General features: G+C 45.0%; 1 protein-coding gene and 1 long non-coding RNA gene across 3 annotated transcripts in view; both read right to left on the bottom strand.

Moving 5' to 3' along the window:
- Window positions 1-7,446, bottom strand: part of TBC1D12 (TBC1 domain family member 12) — a 51,289-nt gene extending 43,843 nt beyond the window's left edge. Inside the window, exon 1 of one of the 2 annotated variants that reach the window (XM_064514036.1) lies at window positions 6,268-7,446. In XM_064514036.1, coding sequence (XP_064370106.1) covers window positions 6,268-7,442 — 1,175 coding nt within the window. In that variant the 5' untranslated portion in view covers window positions 7,443-7,446. The remainder of the gene's footprint in view (window positions 1-6,267) is intronic. The other variant, XM_064514037.1, reaches the window with a different exon arrangement.
- A 2,064-nt stretch (window positions 7,447-9,510) lies between these two features.
- On the bottom strand, window positions 9,511-14,631 carry LOC135328806 (uncharacterized). The gene is made up of 3 exons (XR_010389844.1): window positions 14,500-14,631; window positions 14,320-14,400; window positions 9,511-9,713 (listed from the first exon to the last, which is right to left on the bottom strand). It is a non-coding gene; the product is annotated as an uncharacterized LOC135328806 (long non-coding RNA).
- Between the last annotated feature and the right edge of the window lie 1,993 nt (window positions 14,632-16,624).

Genomic DNA, 16,624 nt, shown 5'->3' with positions numbered 1-16,624 from the left:
ATGACCATTAAAACATTTAAGGCAATGCCTACCACCCAGCCTACTAATATACTAAGTCTCTTCCTAGCTCTTCAACTAACCAGACCAAAAAAGTGAAGAGCTGTACATCTAAAACATCTGACAAGAATAACCTTAAATTCCTTTTTATTCTTAAACAATTGAGACAGAAGTATCCTAATAGATAATTGAACAATCAGAGCAAAAAAGTTAACAGCCTAAGAAAGCTACCTTTTTATAGGACAGCTGTGATTAAAGTGACCTTCTCTGGCTGTTGTTTTCCATTTAAACACTCTCCCCTTGGTCATATGCCATTCAGGAGAACAGAGGTCCTATTCACTTTGTCACACTACTCAATATATCAAGTCTTAAAGAAGTTCTTTGACACAAAATAAGTAGAACAAACCAAGGAATGAAAGAGTCCTTCTGGGATGTGGGGAGAAGACACTTTCAGGTTAAGCGAAAGTCTCTGTAAAACACTTCTTAGCAAAACAGTCTGACAACACCAACAGCATGTTAAATGGCTATTTCAGGCATTCAGCTTGAAAAAGCAAACTACCACTATAGTTTAAGAACTGACTTCAGAAAAAATCCTGTTAGGATTATAGGTCTTCCAGCTCAAATACCTCTACTGAGTATTACACTGCCTACCAAGGAAAACAGTGAAATTTGTATTTTGGGTAGTTTAAAGTGATGAAGATTACACCTACAGCACCAAGGTCTTAGAAGGATGTGGAATCTATTTAGCCAATGTTTTAGGAAAAAAATGTGGGGGTGCAGGGGGAGGTTGTAGCAATATAGCAATCTCTAATGCAAGCAGAGTTAAGTCAGCATATGCTTGGGCACCTGAAGATTAACTTTGGTCTGTTGCTGAACAGATGTCCTAACCAAAGTAATAACATGAACACACAACATTTTACATACTCATGGAAAAATGACCATTTCTAATGTTTTTCAGAAATGTAAAAATCTTTAAGTAGTATACAGAATGAGGCCTGGGAATGACAGTTGTTCTAACAGCCATTTTTCAACTCGCAGACCATGAGGATCTGTTAATTCTCTTGAACTGCTTGGAACTAGTTCATTAACAATAACAAGACTGCTGTGATATAGATTTAATTTGCTACAGTGGGATCTGCACTTCCAACAGAACCTTGAAAGTGACTGTTTTAATACTATATATTACATCACTGCAGTCCAATCTCTTCATGCAGTAAAAGCTAAAATTAGCCAAAAAGCTAATTACCAACCTGCCAAGGAAACAATAATAGAATTAGGACTGGAGAGACTGTAGATATACAACAGAGACATTTCCTTGACATTTAACACACAGTTTTGGTAAAGTTTTATATATGCACACTTATTAACAAAGATGCTGGGACCTAGAGAGAAATAGCTGGGGGGGGGGGGGTTGTCTTTAAAGTTTACTATAGCTTGTTTTACTTTGGAGTTAATATTTACTTAAGTTGCAATTATATTCATTATTCACATAACTGAAAGCCAGAAACCGGCCAACTTCAGCAAGTCAGCGCAACTTTGCAAAATAGATCATTCTTAGTGAATAGTGTATGAAGACTCTTCAGAGAAGTTTCTCATTTTTGGTAACATGAATTTTTTTTCTTTGTATCAAGTTATTATGCCTCTTAATTCAGGGAAAGAGAACGCTGTTTAAAGTTAGTCACAGTGATTCCTGCAAGATCTGGGTCCAGGAGCTTTTGCCTACTTTCTCCAGAGTTGTAATGCAAATAAATTAGTATCTCCTTTCTCACTCAAGTTTGATTTTTTTTCCCCTCCTGTTCTCTTTTCTGTATTATTTCCTTCACCTGTTAGAAGCTTTCTGTGCCCCTCCTTATGTTCTGACCTGGACAGAGAAAGTGAAAAAATAAATCTTTCAGCACATCTGCGAGATGAACTAACCAAGATACAGGCAGAAGCAATACAAGGATATAAACTAAGCATTATGAAATGCCCCATCAATCAGTTCGTTCATCTTTAGACCTCAAGCTTTAAACAAGCCACAAGGGCAGCTCATTTCCCACTCAACTCTTTTGACCATAGAGAAGTTTAGGATAAAAAGAGAAACATCAATTCAGGTATTAAACATTCACAAGATGCAACTGTAGACTACATGTGCCTATATAGCTCAGAGCCGCAAATGCTACTCAGTAATCAACTGAAATTTAAGTGACAGAACTAGAGACATCAGTACATACAGAAGTGACAAAACAACATTCAAGGAAGTGAATCTTTGTAGCCCTTCATGGTCTCTGCCAAAGACATTTTTAGGAGTAAGAAGATTATCAGCTTTTGAAGAACTACCTACTTACTGAATGACAGAACTATGTTTTTATATAAAGATGGAGAAAAGATGTGGGCTTGAGTGATTTCTCCATTTGCTCCCCCTCTCTCCCTCCCACCCACATACTGCCCTCATTCAATTTTCCATTTTCTTTGCAAGTTAAGATTTTTCAGAACTTCTGGACAATAAGTGCAGCAAAGTCCTGGAAGAGGGCAGGGGTAAGGAAGGAAGGATGAGACTAATGACAGCTTTTATAAGTGTGCACATGCCAATTGCCATATATGCTTACAACCCAGGTACAAACATTGCTTACAGAACATTCTAAAGAACTATGAAGAGCCATAATTACAAATTAAGCTCTTAACACTTTTATCAGTAAAAGGGAGGGGAAAAAACAAAAACAACGTCCTTGGATGAGTTCTGGAAAAGGTGATTTGCTATAACAAAGTAAGTTTCACAGCTGTTGTCAATAGCAAGCTTTGAATGCAGGAATCAAAAAGCAATTGGGCACTCTGTCAGCTACTGGATACCTGAACAATAACTGCACAAGCTGAGAAGATGCCTGGTATATACATGCAAAAACAGGAAATAAGTCACCTTTAAAAGAGGTTCAGCCTTACTGTGGACTTCTATACACCACAGTATACTAGAATGCTTACTACTGCTTGCCCTTTTATTGTTCTGCTCTGTATGTACTGTTGGGGGGGGGGGGGGGGCCCACAGGGGAGGACAAAGCAAACTGCAAACAGAGTTATCATTGCTGCTTTAATTCAACTGTCCACCTAGCACTCCCTGCTCACTAAACCACACTTTACCAATAATAATCCACTGGGGCCACCCAAGTGATCTGAATAAGGCAGGAACAGAATGTTGGCCTTGTAAGCTGCTGCATAAAACCAAAACCCTTAAGAATTATGCCTATATATGACTGTATTACAGATCATACACAGGAGTACAAGGCAGTGACAGGTGACTTTTGAGGAGCCACTTAATGCTCTGACCGTAGCAGTAGCATAGTGGAGACAAGTGACCATAGTCATGCAATCTTCCTTGCCATGCCACTCTGCTCCACATACCTCTGATTTACTGGAGGCATCCCACTTCATATGCTGAGAGAAACAAAGAGGTAGAACAAAAAGACAGCAAAAATAATTATTTTTAGTTAAAAGCTGTTAGCATTATTTTGACAGGCTTAGCAATTTGGCATAAACACAATTTAAGATCCCAGGATCAACTATTATTCCTAATACTTACCTGAAAAAAAAAAAAAAAAAAAAAACTTAAAATGATCAAATATTCAAAATTTAAGTAACACATTAGTCTAAGTTCAGGGGAAAGGTTACATCTAGCAGGGCAAGGCCACTCTTCCTGTAGCAGAACTCAGGTAAGAAGCTGCTGTTCACAGCTGCTTGTTTCTGCCCCTAACTCACCTGACCAGTTTCTCATCCGGTTCAGGGAAATGAGCAGAGACAACTAACACGGATCATTTCACAGGACTGTGAAAAAGGCCAGTCCGATAACTGAAGAGATGGAAACAAGCAGCTGGAAACAGCGGCCTCTTAACCCAGATCTGCCATGACAGAATAGTTTGTCTGACTGGGCTGTTACAACAATGAAGCTTTCAAACACAGAAGGCAATATGACTTCCCCCTTGTCTTCTATCAGTTTGTATCAAAAAACATCGTTTAAATGAAGGAGTTCTATATAATTAAGACTATTAGAAAAAACAAATGAGAGATCAAATTTTAGACAGTTTGTAAACTAGACAAAAAACACTACAAGGATGAAACATTCAGTATAAGATGTGCCAGACTGGTGAACTACCTATGTTTATTTCGCACATCTATTTTTCTCCTATACTGAAAATAGGTATACATTTTGACATAACAACATGAAGGAGTCGTTCTCTTTCAGCAAATACTTTTGACAGAACACTGCCATCCAGTACAACATAAGTGTTTGGGATAAGCATCGTTTACGGCTCTGCGTTCATTTAAAAATACAAGCAATCATCTACTGAGACACTTCATGAGGAAGTATAGTGTTGCTACCAACATTCAATTAGAGAACAACTTTTAACAATTTGAGTTTTTATTTCTGAGAATCAGGCTACTTTATGAAAATCTGGAGAAAAAGATCTGTTCATCATGGCAACTGTCAGTTTCAGATGAATCTGAGCAGTTTCATAAGTGAGAAGTCTAAGCCTTTACACTATCAAAAGACTTTCAGGAAACAAACTGACTACTCTTCAAAAAAAAAAGAGAACATTTTATTAGTACTTTTGCAAACAACAGAAGAATACAAACTCAACTGTTACTGCAGCTAGAAATAAGTTTTTCAAGTAAGAGAGGTTTGTTTTTTCTTTTTATCTCTCCCCTCTCAAATCAGTAGAGCTATTTATTAATATGCCTCATTTTGGCTGCTCAGACAAAATTAGCTGCAACTAAAACATTTTTGTGCAAATACAGGCAGAGCTGAAGGTAAAAAAACTTCAAAGCCAATGTTGCTCATAAGGGTAAATGCACATAAGGAACAGACAGCTGGACTTGCAAGGGCTATGAACTCAGCTCACTGCTGAATCCTTTTTTCAGAGGTGCCAGCACTATAACTTTTGCCAGAATAGACGTAATTAAGTTTTTCCATGTAATACCCAAACCCTTCCTGAAAACAGCAAGGGTCAGTCTACTGCAGACTGGGTTCAGTCCTCTGGAGGAGCCAAAGTTCTGGAGAGTTTCATTAGACTATTGCTCTGGGACAAAAAGCAGCAAGTACCAACGCTACTGGTTAAAGTGTTCAAGCAATGAGGCACAGGGAAGGTAGTGCACTGAATCCACGTAACATGAAGAAGAGGACAGGGGAAGACAACTAAACAGAAATAGTGGGAATAGAAGAACCTCTCTCAATCTATCCTTCAAACAAAGGGGAGGCATCAAACATACCCTGCAACTGCCACTATCTAATCCTGTGACAGGAATTCCATATCTCCCTTTTCTTACTGTTGGCAGAGGGAAGCCTGTTTCTCAATTTGGGATCATCCCTAGAGATCAAAGCTCTCTCCTTTCCTATCAGTCTTCAGTTAGTTGGTTTACTCTTAATCTGCCTTCGCAAAACACTTAAGAGACCCACCGTGTTATCAGAGTGGCTGTCACACAGTACCTATAATCCCAGGGTTTTGGAGAATAGAAGTTAGAAACTGGAAATTAAACTCCCCTCTTTAGACATAACAGAAGTAGCACAGAGTAAGTTATTATAGGCAAGGTGAATTTCCTGTGGAGTATATTCAAGTGAGCCATACCACAGAGGCTCCCAAATAGTGAAGTCTGATGTTCCAAAGTTTTTGCTTTTGTTTTAGAAACCTAACAGAAGCCCAGTCAGCTTGAGCATAAAGCCTAGCACTTGTAGCTTTCCAACCACACTTTGGAATAAAGAAGTAAAACAGTAACTCCTTTGCTACATTGCCAGTAAGGCCATGAAGCTTTTACTACTTCTTAGCGACTTTCATGATGATACTCAGAATCACCTGCAAGTACCTTCCAAACCCAACAGATTTCCCCTTATTCCCCAAGCAATTTAATTAGCACCACTGTGTTCATCCAGACAGTAAAATACCCTGGCACAGAAACCACATTCTAATTTTAAGTGCACATTGTTTGTGGTAGCAGAAGTACCTTTATGGTCTCACCCTCATTTCCAACCCAAAGCCTCCTTCTCACTGTAACAGTATTTACTCAATAGCCATAAACTGTATCTGTGCTGGCATTGCTAATCAATCGATAAGCAGCAAACACCGCTGGCACTGCAGCACCGTCTTTCAAACAACGCCTCCACCCTCCAGAAGCCGGCGGGGCAGCCCGGGGCCCCCAGCCCGCCCGTGCCCTGCGGGGCGCCTCTCCCCGGCTCCGGGTCGGGAGCTTCGCCAGCTGCGGCCGGGCCGGTGGCGCCCGGGCCGCCCGCCGCCGCCGCTCTGTTACCTGGTGAAGAACTCGGCGAAGCTGCTGCCGGCGCCGGCGATGCCCGCCCGCCGGGCTCTGTCCGCCGGCTCCTGCGACGGCGCCGGGGCCGCGGGCGCCGGCGCTCCGTGGGGCAGGTGCTCCGGGGCGCTGCGGCGGCGGCTCACCTCGTAGGTGTTGCGGGAGTTCAGGTTAACGTCCATGAAGCTGAAGGGCCCCGCAGGGAGGGCAGCGGGCGCCGCCCGGCCCCGGGCTGTCCGCACGCCGGCGGCAGCCTGCGTCCGGCTCCCGGCGCCCCCCGGCTCGGGGGCCGGCGGGGGGCCGCCGCCCGCCCCCCCGCGCCGCTCCGCCTCGCCCCGCAGGCAGCAGCTCCTCAGCGGCTCCTCCAGGGCGGTCCCCGGCGGCGGGGCCGCGCGGGTCCCGCCGCCCCCCGGCTCGGGCCGGCAGAGGAGGAAGCCCCCATTCTGCAGTTTCGCTTCCTCCTCCTCCTCCTCCTCCTCCAGCCCCGGCGGCTCCGGCTCCTCCCGCCCCTGCTCGGCCTGTCCTGCCCGAGGGGGCGGCGACGGCGGCGGCTCCTCCGGCGGCGGCAGCAGGAAGCCGACGTCCCCGTTGGTCATCCTCCCGCGGGGGCCCACGGCGTAGGCGGCTCCGTTGGCGGCCTTCTCCGGGCAGCGCTTCGCGCCCGCCGCCGCGCCGGGGCCGAGCGCCGCCAGGTACCGCTGCAGCAGCCGCTCCTGCCCCGGCCCGCCGCTCCTCCGGCTCAGGCCCCGGCTCCCATCCCGCTCCCCGTCCTCCTCCTCCTCCGCCTCCTCCGCCGCCGTCTCCTGCCGGCCCGCGGGAAGCACGGCTGCGCTGCCCGGAGCTCCGGCATCGTCCGGCCCCACCATTTGCCGCCGCGCAGCCCCGGGGGTGCCAGCGGCGCGGCCCCCCCGGCGCGGCGGGGGCGAGGTGGGGGGGGCGGGGCGCGCGCCTTCCTCCGCACCGGGGCGCCGCGGCCGCTCGCTGCCGGCGCCGCTCACCGCCTCGGACAGCGGCCTCGGCGGGGGTGGAAGCAGAGGGCCCGGCTCACGCAGGCGCGCGGCGCCGGCAGCGGCCCTCCCCCCCGGAAAGGCACCATAGAGAGGCAGGCAGGAAAGACGCCCCCCTTCCCCGCACACACACAGGCCTTCCCCCGGCGCAGCTACATCCGGGATCATAGAGATGCCAACTAGACAGGATCCTCCCCTCCAGAGAGGTGCCTCGGAGACCGCCGCTCCTTCTTTACCGTATTCCAGCTAAAGGCTGCCCCGAGCCAGCGCCTCCCCTTTACCGCATTCCATCTGCATTCCGCATTCCCTTTACCATGGAAAAAAACCCAAACCCGCTGCCAATGTCCTTCCCTTCCCTTTAATCGAAGCTGAGTTAACACCCAACCATCTAAGCAAGCATTTCGGACTTCGCCTCCTAACCGCTCTTCCTGGAATTAAACACTTCTGCAGGACACTAGGGAAAGCTCTGTATCACTCACATGACAAGCAGACCCTAAAGCATGATGTGAAAGGAGCATTATACGTGCAAATAATTATGAACCAGGGTCATAGTGAGACTTTCTGCATACACTTTTCAAGAAGCACTTCCTAGAGTACACGTTTACCCAGACCGCAGAAATCCTGCAAAACACGTACAGTACAGCCAAAACCATCAAGAATCCATTCAGGATGTCTACTTGGGTCCAGTTTTAGAGCGCCGCACCGCGCGCCCCCGCCTGCCGGTAAGTATGGTGGCACGCCTGCCGCTTTCCACGATGTCATTTCCACATAAAGATCCGTGCCAAGGCTCAGTCAGACAGATCACGGGGCAGAGATGCGCCCTGCGGTCGCCCTCCTAACCTGACCCTGCGCCCCAGCAACCCAGAGCCCTTCCCGGGCATCGCGCCCCGGGAGGGCTGCACGGCGCCACCCCCACTACAGAGCCAGGAGACACCCGACGCTGTAAAGGCGACCCTTGGGGTACTCAATAATTTCACTGTTAACCTTTTTTTTTTTTGTGGAGAAACTTAATAACAATAGCAAAAATACAGGTAACTGCTGTGAGGGTTTGGCGAGGGACAGCCGGCATCCGAAGCTGAGAGGTGCTTATCGGAGGCTCCCGGGGCGGGCGCCGCTCCCAGCGGGTGCGGGCAGCACGGCCAGGACCGCCTTCGCGGCTCGCCAGGCGGTGCCGGGGAAGAGGCGTGCGGGGAGCCGCCGCGGGGCCAACGGCGGGTTGAGCTCGGGGGCTTGGGAGCGGGGCCAGGAAGACGAGGGCGGGTTTTCGGGAGGAAATCGAGGCGACTCGGCAACGATTTCCCCGCGGCGGCGGAAGGAAGCGGAGGTATCGGGCTAGTCTGCGGTTGGCAGCTTTGGGCGCCGGAGAGCTCACCAGAGGCGGAGAGGAAGCCGCGGCGGGGAAGCTGGTTTGCTGTCGCCGTTCACCCGAGAACAGCGCCGGGGCACCGGGGAGGCGAGGGCCTCGCCGCCCCCCGTGCGCAGGGCACGGCCGCAGCCGGCGGGACGGGGCGGGCAGGCGGCCCCTCACGCAGGGGGGCGCCGGCTCGCTCGAGTCTGGCAAAGGAAAGGAGAAGCGGCCGCTGCTGGGTGCGAGGGGGGCGGCGGCGAAGGCCAAGGCCGGGAAACCGGCGCAGAGACGCCGGGCGCGTCAGAGCCGCCGGGAGGGGGGCGCTGCCTCCGCCCCGCCCCCACCCAGCAGGGAGCCGCCCCGGCCCAACGGGCGGCACCAACGGCCGGGGGGGGGGGGGCGCGCGGTCAGGCGGTGCCTGGCCCTGTCTGGGGCTTTAAAAAAAAAAAAAAAAAAAAAAACACAAAACATATTAGTCAAGATGTATTTAGGGTTGGGCTGGAGGGGGGGGCAGGGCAGAGAGAAAGGAGAGGGGTTAGGCACTTCGAAAGCGCAAGGTGAATCCTCTCCACAGCAATGACGGGATTTCAAAGCTGTTAATACTGGGGAGGTAGATGGAGGATGTGCAGGAAGGTGGGGATCCATGACTGTGTTTCCTACCACTTGTCTCAGGCAAGAAGAAAAATTACTTTTCTCCCATCTTTCTAGTGACAAAAGAAGACCAAAAGTCACAGGCAAGCCAAAAGGCCTCAAGTCCCCAGAGCAGCTGTAACAACATAGGGACCCTGCAAGGTTTTGTAGGCTACCGCTCTTCCTAAGGACGCGCCCAAGGTAGCCCCAAGCCTAACAGACTACTTTCCTATTACTATAGTAAATACTTACAGCTGGTAATAGGGAAAGTACAGTTGTTTTGGAAATCCTTGGCCAGAAGAGTCCTCCATTTCAAAACTCCACCTTCAGGTGTCCTGCAGCTTGATGGAAGTCCTTACTTTTAAAGGCAGGCAGGTGGAGCGTGCCCAGAGCGGAGGAGGCCTCATCCACAAAACGGGAATTGGGGAGGAGGAAGAGGTGTCCTCTTTTAAAGCCTTTACCTAGTTATGGGAATTTTAGGAAGAAAAACTGGGAATCGTCCTCAAAAAGGAAAAAGTCAATACATTTCCTTGTGCTATGACTTATTGTTAGGACTTTACAATATAAGGCCTATTGACCTAATTTCAGTAAATAAATAAATAAACAAACAAATAAGTTTGTGATGGTTTTCTTCCCCTTCTTGTCATCTTTTGATTATACTTCTGAGCTCAGGCATACAACACAGGATGTTTCATGCGTGAGATCAGACTTGCTTGTTACCCTTTTGATTAGAATAATTAGCAAATACTTGGGATCTCAGGGGCTGGAGAAGAAACTGGAATCAGATTTTTTTGTTTTGTCTTGCTGTGATTTTGACAGCAGACATGCAGCCTCCTGCAGCTACAGCTGTGCCAAATAAAGGAGCTATTGGCCTCAGCTGCTTGAAAAATGTCCCAAAATGCCAACATTACCTATCCTTTGGATATGCCAGCTGAACTGCTTGCGGGAGTACTTTGTAGGCTACTTCAGTCAAAACAAGCCATTAGCAGAGATGGGCTAATTATGCTCTTTGCCAGCCTTGCTGGTGTAATTAAAATGGGAGGTTTTTTATTCTGTGTTGTGGTCAGGATCATCTCAGATACGTTGGAGTCTGATCACCATGCCTGCCAAATGAGCCTACCTCATGGGTGCTGTGGAGGTGCTCTATGCATGTATGGCAAGTCAGGTGCTCTGTACTCTGTGCAGGAGACTCTGCAACCTGTGCCGTCAAACTGATGACCAAGCAGAATATCCCAAGCAGCACCTGACTGGCTGACAGCCACAGAGAGGGTAGATACCATCTGTTCAAAAGTAATAAAGCTAAGCAAAACAAAAGAATGGCACTGAGATTGTCGCATAAGGCTGGCTTAGGATAAATATATTTCAGTCAGTGCAACTGCAACAGTTGAAAATTGTGCTAGGGATTCCAAAGGATAGCAGGTTGTTTTGCACAAAATATAACCACTTGGTTCACTGCATTTGCATTGATTCCCAACTCTAAGAGTTGCTAGACAGGCAGATTAATTTTATATTGTTTTTTTAAGACAGATTCCCAGGATAATAGTTTGTATTTTAAATCACTCCTGTAGGATAGAGTTCAGAAGTGAATGAGGATTTTGTAGCTTTGTATTGCCTTTTCCAAAAATGCTCAAGCTTGAGGAATACTTGGTTACACGATCTAGCAGTCAGAAGCTTTATTCTTATTTCCCACTAACTTGCTATGTGACTGCAGGCAACCTACTTCATCTTTAGTACCTCAGTCTTTTACTGGTGAATAACTAGCATGATTTCTATTATCTTTCTTAAAGATGGAAAATGCTATATAAAGTGTAAAATCCAGTCACTATTTGATGGAGGAGCTTTGTTATCTTTCCATTTTATGAGCTAAAATATTGAAGATGTGATTAGTAGGGATATGTATTATACAGTTCCCCCATAACTGATTATGAAACAGCCTTGAGCCAAGTATCTGAGTGTCAAGGCAATAATTCAGAGAAATGTGCATGCACCTCTGGGCAGCTAAGTTTCATGTTAGGCGCACTTTCTGGTTTGGCAGAGTAGGGGTAGCAAGTAATCTAGAGTCTGTGAAGGGCCATCAGCAGTCCACAAGGAAGAAGTGGGGATTAAACAGTATGTAAGGGGCTATAAAATCCAGGAAGTTTAAGAACAGGGTTGCAGAAAGTGCTGTAATAAGGACTAGGTGTGAAGCCCTGTGAGAGTGCAGTTCCTTGTTACAATTACTGCAGCAGATCAGTGAAATGATCTGGTTCAGAAAATTAAAATCCCAGATCATTTCACTGATTCATTTTAGGGCAAGGCCCCCAAGCAGTTGAATCACTGCAACTGAAAGAGAGTTAAACTATGGCTGGAGGTTGAGAATGACTGGCCGGAGTATGAATCTCTCATCTTCACTTGGACATTGAAGAAATTACAGCATGGAATTCTCGCCACATTAAACTGTAACTGTGCTGTAACTGCCCACTACTGTTAAAAATTCCTTTATTTACACCATAGTTCTGATCTGGTAGCTAGATCCTTAGTACTCAATGTTTTAGCAGTATTTGCATAAGAAATAGTTTAATTTATTAGTAAAAAAAACCCAGCTGCTTCGTTGAATATTCTAAATAGTTTATGCAGTGGTTTTGTGTTGTCCTGAAACTGCTTAGGGTGATTTGCATATAATAGGAACCTTCCTGCTCCTGACTCTCTAAGGTGACCCTTAGGAAGGAGGCAACTTTACCAAATAAAGTTCTATAGAGAAAGTGTGAGTTACATGAAAGAGACATGAAGCTGAGTTCTTTTTACTTTGCTGAAAACTTTTCTGCAGTAACAAAGCCTCTAGCTCAATTTATAAAATATCTCCACTCTGGAGAAGATAGTCCAGGTGTTCTGCTTGGCAGAAAGAAGATTATAGTAGTACAAGTGTCAGCTAGGCAAGTCTTCATTGAGTGAGACAGTGTACAAATCAATAATGCATGTAGACTCTGCTGCAAAGAGTTAATGATTAAAATATCGTAAGGAACAAATCAGGCTTTTCAATACTCCTCACTTAAGGTTTGCACCAACTGCAACATTACTCCATGTTCCAAAGATTTCTAGTGTGCTACAGTGATCCAGCGTTGATGTCTGAGAGAAGCAAACTTCCTGGTTGTTAAATAAATACGCAGGCAACAGAGAACTAGACCTGTCTGCATTCATGACTGTTTTTGACAGCTGACCTCTTGATGCAGTCCTTCATTAGGAATAGCCCCTGTCTATAACTGCATGCCTTCAAAGGTCTGAACACTCATGAAATGTCGCACATTTCTGATATAATTAACACATTTCAGTGGGGTCACTAGTTTTAATTCTGGTTTCCATTTTGATTTACATTGGTTCATCCAGTTATGGATTTTAGTGACACAGACAATTTTTTACTCCCAAGCATAAAGGATAAGGAAAATGCTGCAATAATATAAGCCAGGCAATTGTTTTCAAGGAGGCTGTGAGCACAGGCAAAGGATCCAATCCTGCAAACCTTTATGACAAGTATATTGTCAGCAATCCTAAAAATACATGGTTGTGAACTCTTCATTCCTTGGTGTGTGATGCCTGCAGAATTAGACAACACTACTGGCAATACTGAGAAAATCTTGAGGTATTTATTCAGGAACAAGAACCTATCACTGAAATGCAGAATGTGAATGTCTGATTTCCCCACCAAACTGACAGTTCCTGCCAAAAGATGCTGTGGATGCAAGACGTTTCAGAGACTCAAGGAGAAATTGGACAAGTGCTTGCTGAGAGATCCAGTAAGGCACAGTCAGTCCAGGAGCGCCACTGCTGAGTGGTTTCAGGGGCTCTCATCCATCATTTCAAAGCTGAGGCACTGATACAGAGCTCATGCAGCTGCTCCTATTTCTTTGGAGTCTCAGACATTTTCATAGCAGTGGTAAGGGAGACCCAGCCTCTAGATCAGGCTTAGAGACAAGGTATGGGACTAAACAGACTGTTGATCTGAACTAGGATGACCATTCTTATGCTCTTAAGTAAGCTCCTGTGCTCACCTCCAATTCCTCTCTGCAACCAACAAATCAGATACTCTCTGGAGTACTGGAAATTATGAACAAGGAAACTGCCAATTTATAATTTGTTCCCAAGAGCTGAGAAACAACACTACTCTAAAAAAAAAAACAAACTACAAAAATAAGCAAGTGCCCACTACTAGTTTCTCTTCACATGAACAACATGGCAAGGCCTCAGATACTATCTTACATCTTGTGCCAAACAGTGATAATAAATACACATTTATTGGTTATAAACATAACCAATGTGTGGCTGCTGCTTTCCCTGTGCTGTTCCATTACTTCTGTAATTAAAATATGGAATGGCTTCCTCAAATCAATATATATGAACAACTGTACCCTAGGGCTCCCAGAACCTCAGATATTCTTCTATTTGCAATGTAGTTATGCTCTTTGGCATTTCACTCCAGAGGCTCTAGTTTCTTTGGAAATGCTACTTTGGCAAGAACATCTTTACACCCCACTAATAACAGTTTGCACTTTTAATACAATTCCTTCTGGCCGAGATCTCATCACACTCTATAAGTAACAATTAATTAAGCAGCTCAGAGCCATTATGTTTGGCAGACTCCCACACACCGCAAGCCTCTCCGCAGAACCTTCCCTGCTGTGCTGCAGTCCTAGAATTAAATTACATTGCTTGTGGATAAAACATGTTATATGCTTGTATTAAGACAATTCAGCCTGTGGTGCTTTGCTAGTGTATCCTTATGCTTTCTGTGGTTCAAACAACGTCAGAACCTCCCCGAGTACTGTAATGGGTTAAGCTGTACTTTCCTTTGCTAAGTGCTGGAAAACTTTCCTAGTTATTGATAGTCACATAGTCACTTCTTCCACTCAACCTCCATGTTACCCACTCTCAGGCTGGCCAGTATACCTATGTAGAGACTTATTCTCTTCCCCTCTGGGTATCATCAGCAACATACTGAAAAGCTAGAGACTGCTAGTGTATCCCAATATTCCTGTTGTAAATGTCACCAAACACATAGGGATAGGGAGTTACTTACCTGGAAATCACCCTTACCTTAAGCCAGCTCAAGACGAAGACAAATTCAGTATTAGCAAATCCAAAACAGAAATGTAATTACACTGGTTCATAACAGAACTGGGGAGAAAAATGAAAGGAAATAATATCTCTTTCTGCTAGGATCCAAAAGGCTTTTTGTTTTCCTCTTTCTACCCAGCTAATCAGTTAGACACTTACCTAATCCACAGGCTCTGTCCATTTGTGTGCCAAAAACCTTGGCTTGTATTCACAGGCACTGGGGACTCTCATTTTCTTTTTGTTTTAATCCACCCTTTGGGATCCACCCAAAGGAATAGATGCAAGATGCAAGGGATCCATCTGCAGATAAAGCAGAAGAAAAGGAACAGATGAGGGAAAAGGGATAGCGCAGCATCTCACATTTCTCAGCCTGGCATCCTCATTCATTCAGGCAGTACCCCTATGTTGTTAGTGGAGGGTTAGAGGATATTTTTGAGATACACAGATGAAAGGGGAGTCATTGGATCAAAGCAGAGATCTGATTGCTTTTTTCCCTTACCCAGGAACACTTTGGCCAGTTTTTCTCCAACTGAAGGTTTTTTCTTTCTTTCTTTCTTTTTCTTTCTTTCTTTCTTTCTTTCTTTTTTCCTTTCTTTTTTCCTTTCTTTTTTTTTCTTTAAGGACTGACAAACAATATAACTGGCAAAATAGCTTTTCCTTTACTTAACAAATTAGACTCATTTTGAATTATGTATACTCAGTATCATAAATTTCTGGTTTCCAGGCAGGATGTCAGCATAGTCCTTAGACTACAGCAGTAAATATTTTTGTGGGAGCTAATTCAGCTGCATGGACTCTGCTTTGCACTTTTCCTACCAACATTTATTGTCATAGACAATGGGAGTGTTTTATAAGATTTTTGTTTATTTTTCTAAAGCTAATATGCAGTTGATAAAGAGTTGTTAGTTCTCCTCCATGGTTATTACTTTATCACAAATTCCTGTCTCAGTCTCATGCTCTGTTTACTTGCTATGACACTAAAATTGCCAATAAAATCAGTGCTGTAGTTAATAAAATACAAGCAGCAAAAAAAAAGTAATGGATTATAGGGATTTTCCATTTTTATTTTTCTGCCAAGTCATATTAGGGTTGTTTTTCCTTTTTAAATTTGTTTTGTAATGTATACTGGAGGGTTTAGGAACAGCAGTCTGGCTTTGCACTCTCCAAACACAGGCCTCTGCTTTGTAAGCTAAGTGCATATTAACTTTTCAGGAATAATCTAATTGTTCTGATTTCATGCTGCCCTGAACCTACACTTGTTATTTATGTGTGTACAGTCTGTAAAATGTTTATAGAGACTGCAAATCAGGTCGTGGGCACTTTGGAATTCTGCCCACTAAAATCAGCAGCAAGAGAAGTCCCCTAGGCAAAACAGATAAAATTTGGACCGGTCTTTGGTTATGAATTCAGCAGGAACAGGACTGGGCTTAGAACTACTTGCAGATGAAACCTTTTAACTGAATTTTATTATAAACTAATTTCTTGAGATATGATCCGCATAGAAGTTCTTGCAGCTTTTCATGGAAAGCTGAAGAAGTTCTCACAGGTGTGCGGTTGCAAATGGCAGAAAGAGTGGGGATTGATGGACAATTTTTCAGTAGCAATGTTGCTGTGAACAGACCTTACGCTGTCGCAACTCCTGGTCGTGCATTCCCCTTCCTAATCCTGCCTGCTATTATGCCATCACTGTTTTCTTTTCGGCAGTGCAATGAATCAGACTGAGGAAATGATATGGCTGAAAAATAACATTTTTTCACCAGATTACTCTACAGCACTATCAGTTCTTCTGTTGGGTTCACAGCACATGGAGCTGGGTGATGTAGACACAAGAATAAGTAGCTGGAAGCAAGAGTTGCTTATGTCAGTATGTCAGTATGTCAAGTGCTGCTAGTGAATGCTGAACCATGTCCTAAGTAGCAGTAAACAAAAGTTTATCCTTAAAAGAACAGGCCTCCCTTAACTTGGGCAAACAGAGTAACAGGGAGTGGTCGGAAGGGGTAAGGTTCAATTTATTGCTCTGTGTTTAAGCTGTGCTAAGCTGGCAGACAGTCCCTTAGGCAATGCTGCAGCCAGGCATAACCAGTACGACTTGTGCTAATCACAGGCAACGCACAAAGAGGAGGAACTTTTAAAATGTATTATTTCCTAAGAATATTTGTTAAGGGTGTTTATTACAAAATGTTTGTCTGTTTATAAAATCCAGCACGCAACATTTGGCACTATTGATGGTTAGGAACGAGAAAAATGACAAAAAATGAAGAATATATTTAATATGGAGAAATAT

Source organism: Dromaius novaehollandiae, chromosome 6, assembly GCF_036370855.1.
Source record: "Dromaius novaehollandiae isolate bDroNov1 chromosome 6, bDroNov1.hap1, whole genome shotgun sequence".
Taxonomy (NCBI): Eukaryota; Metazoa; Chordata; class Aves; order Casuariiformes; family Dromaiidae; genus Dromaius; species Dromaius novaehollandiae.
This window is presented reverse-complemented; position numbering and strand designations above follow the sequence as displayed.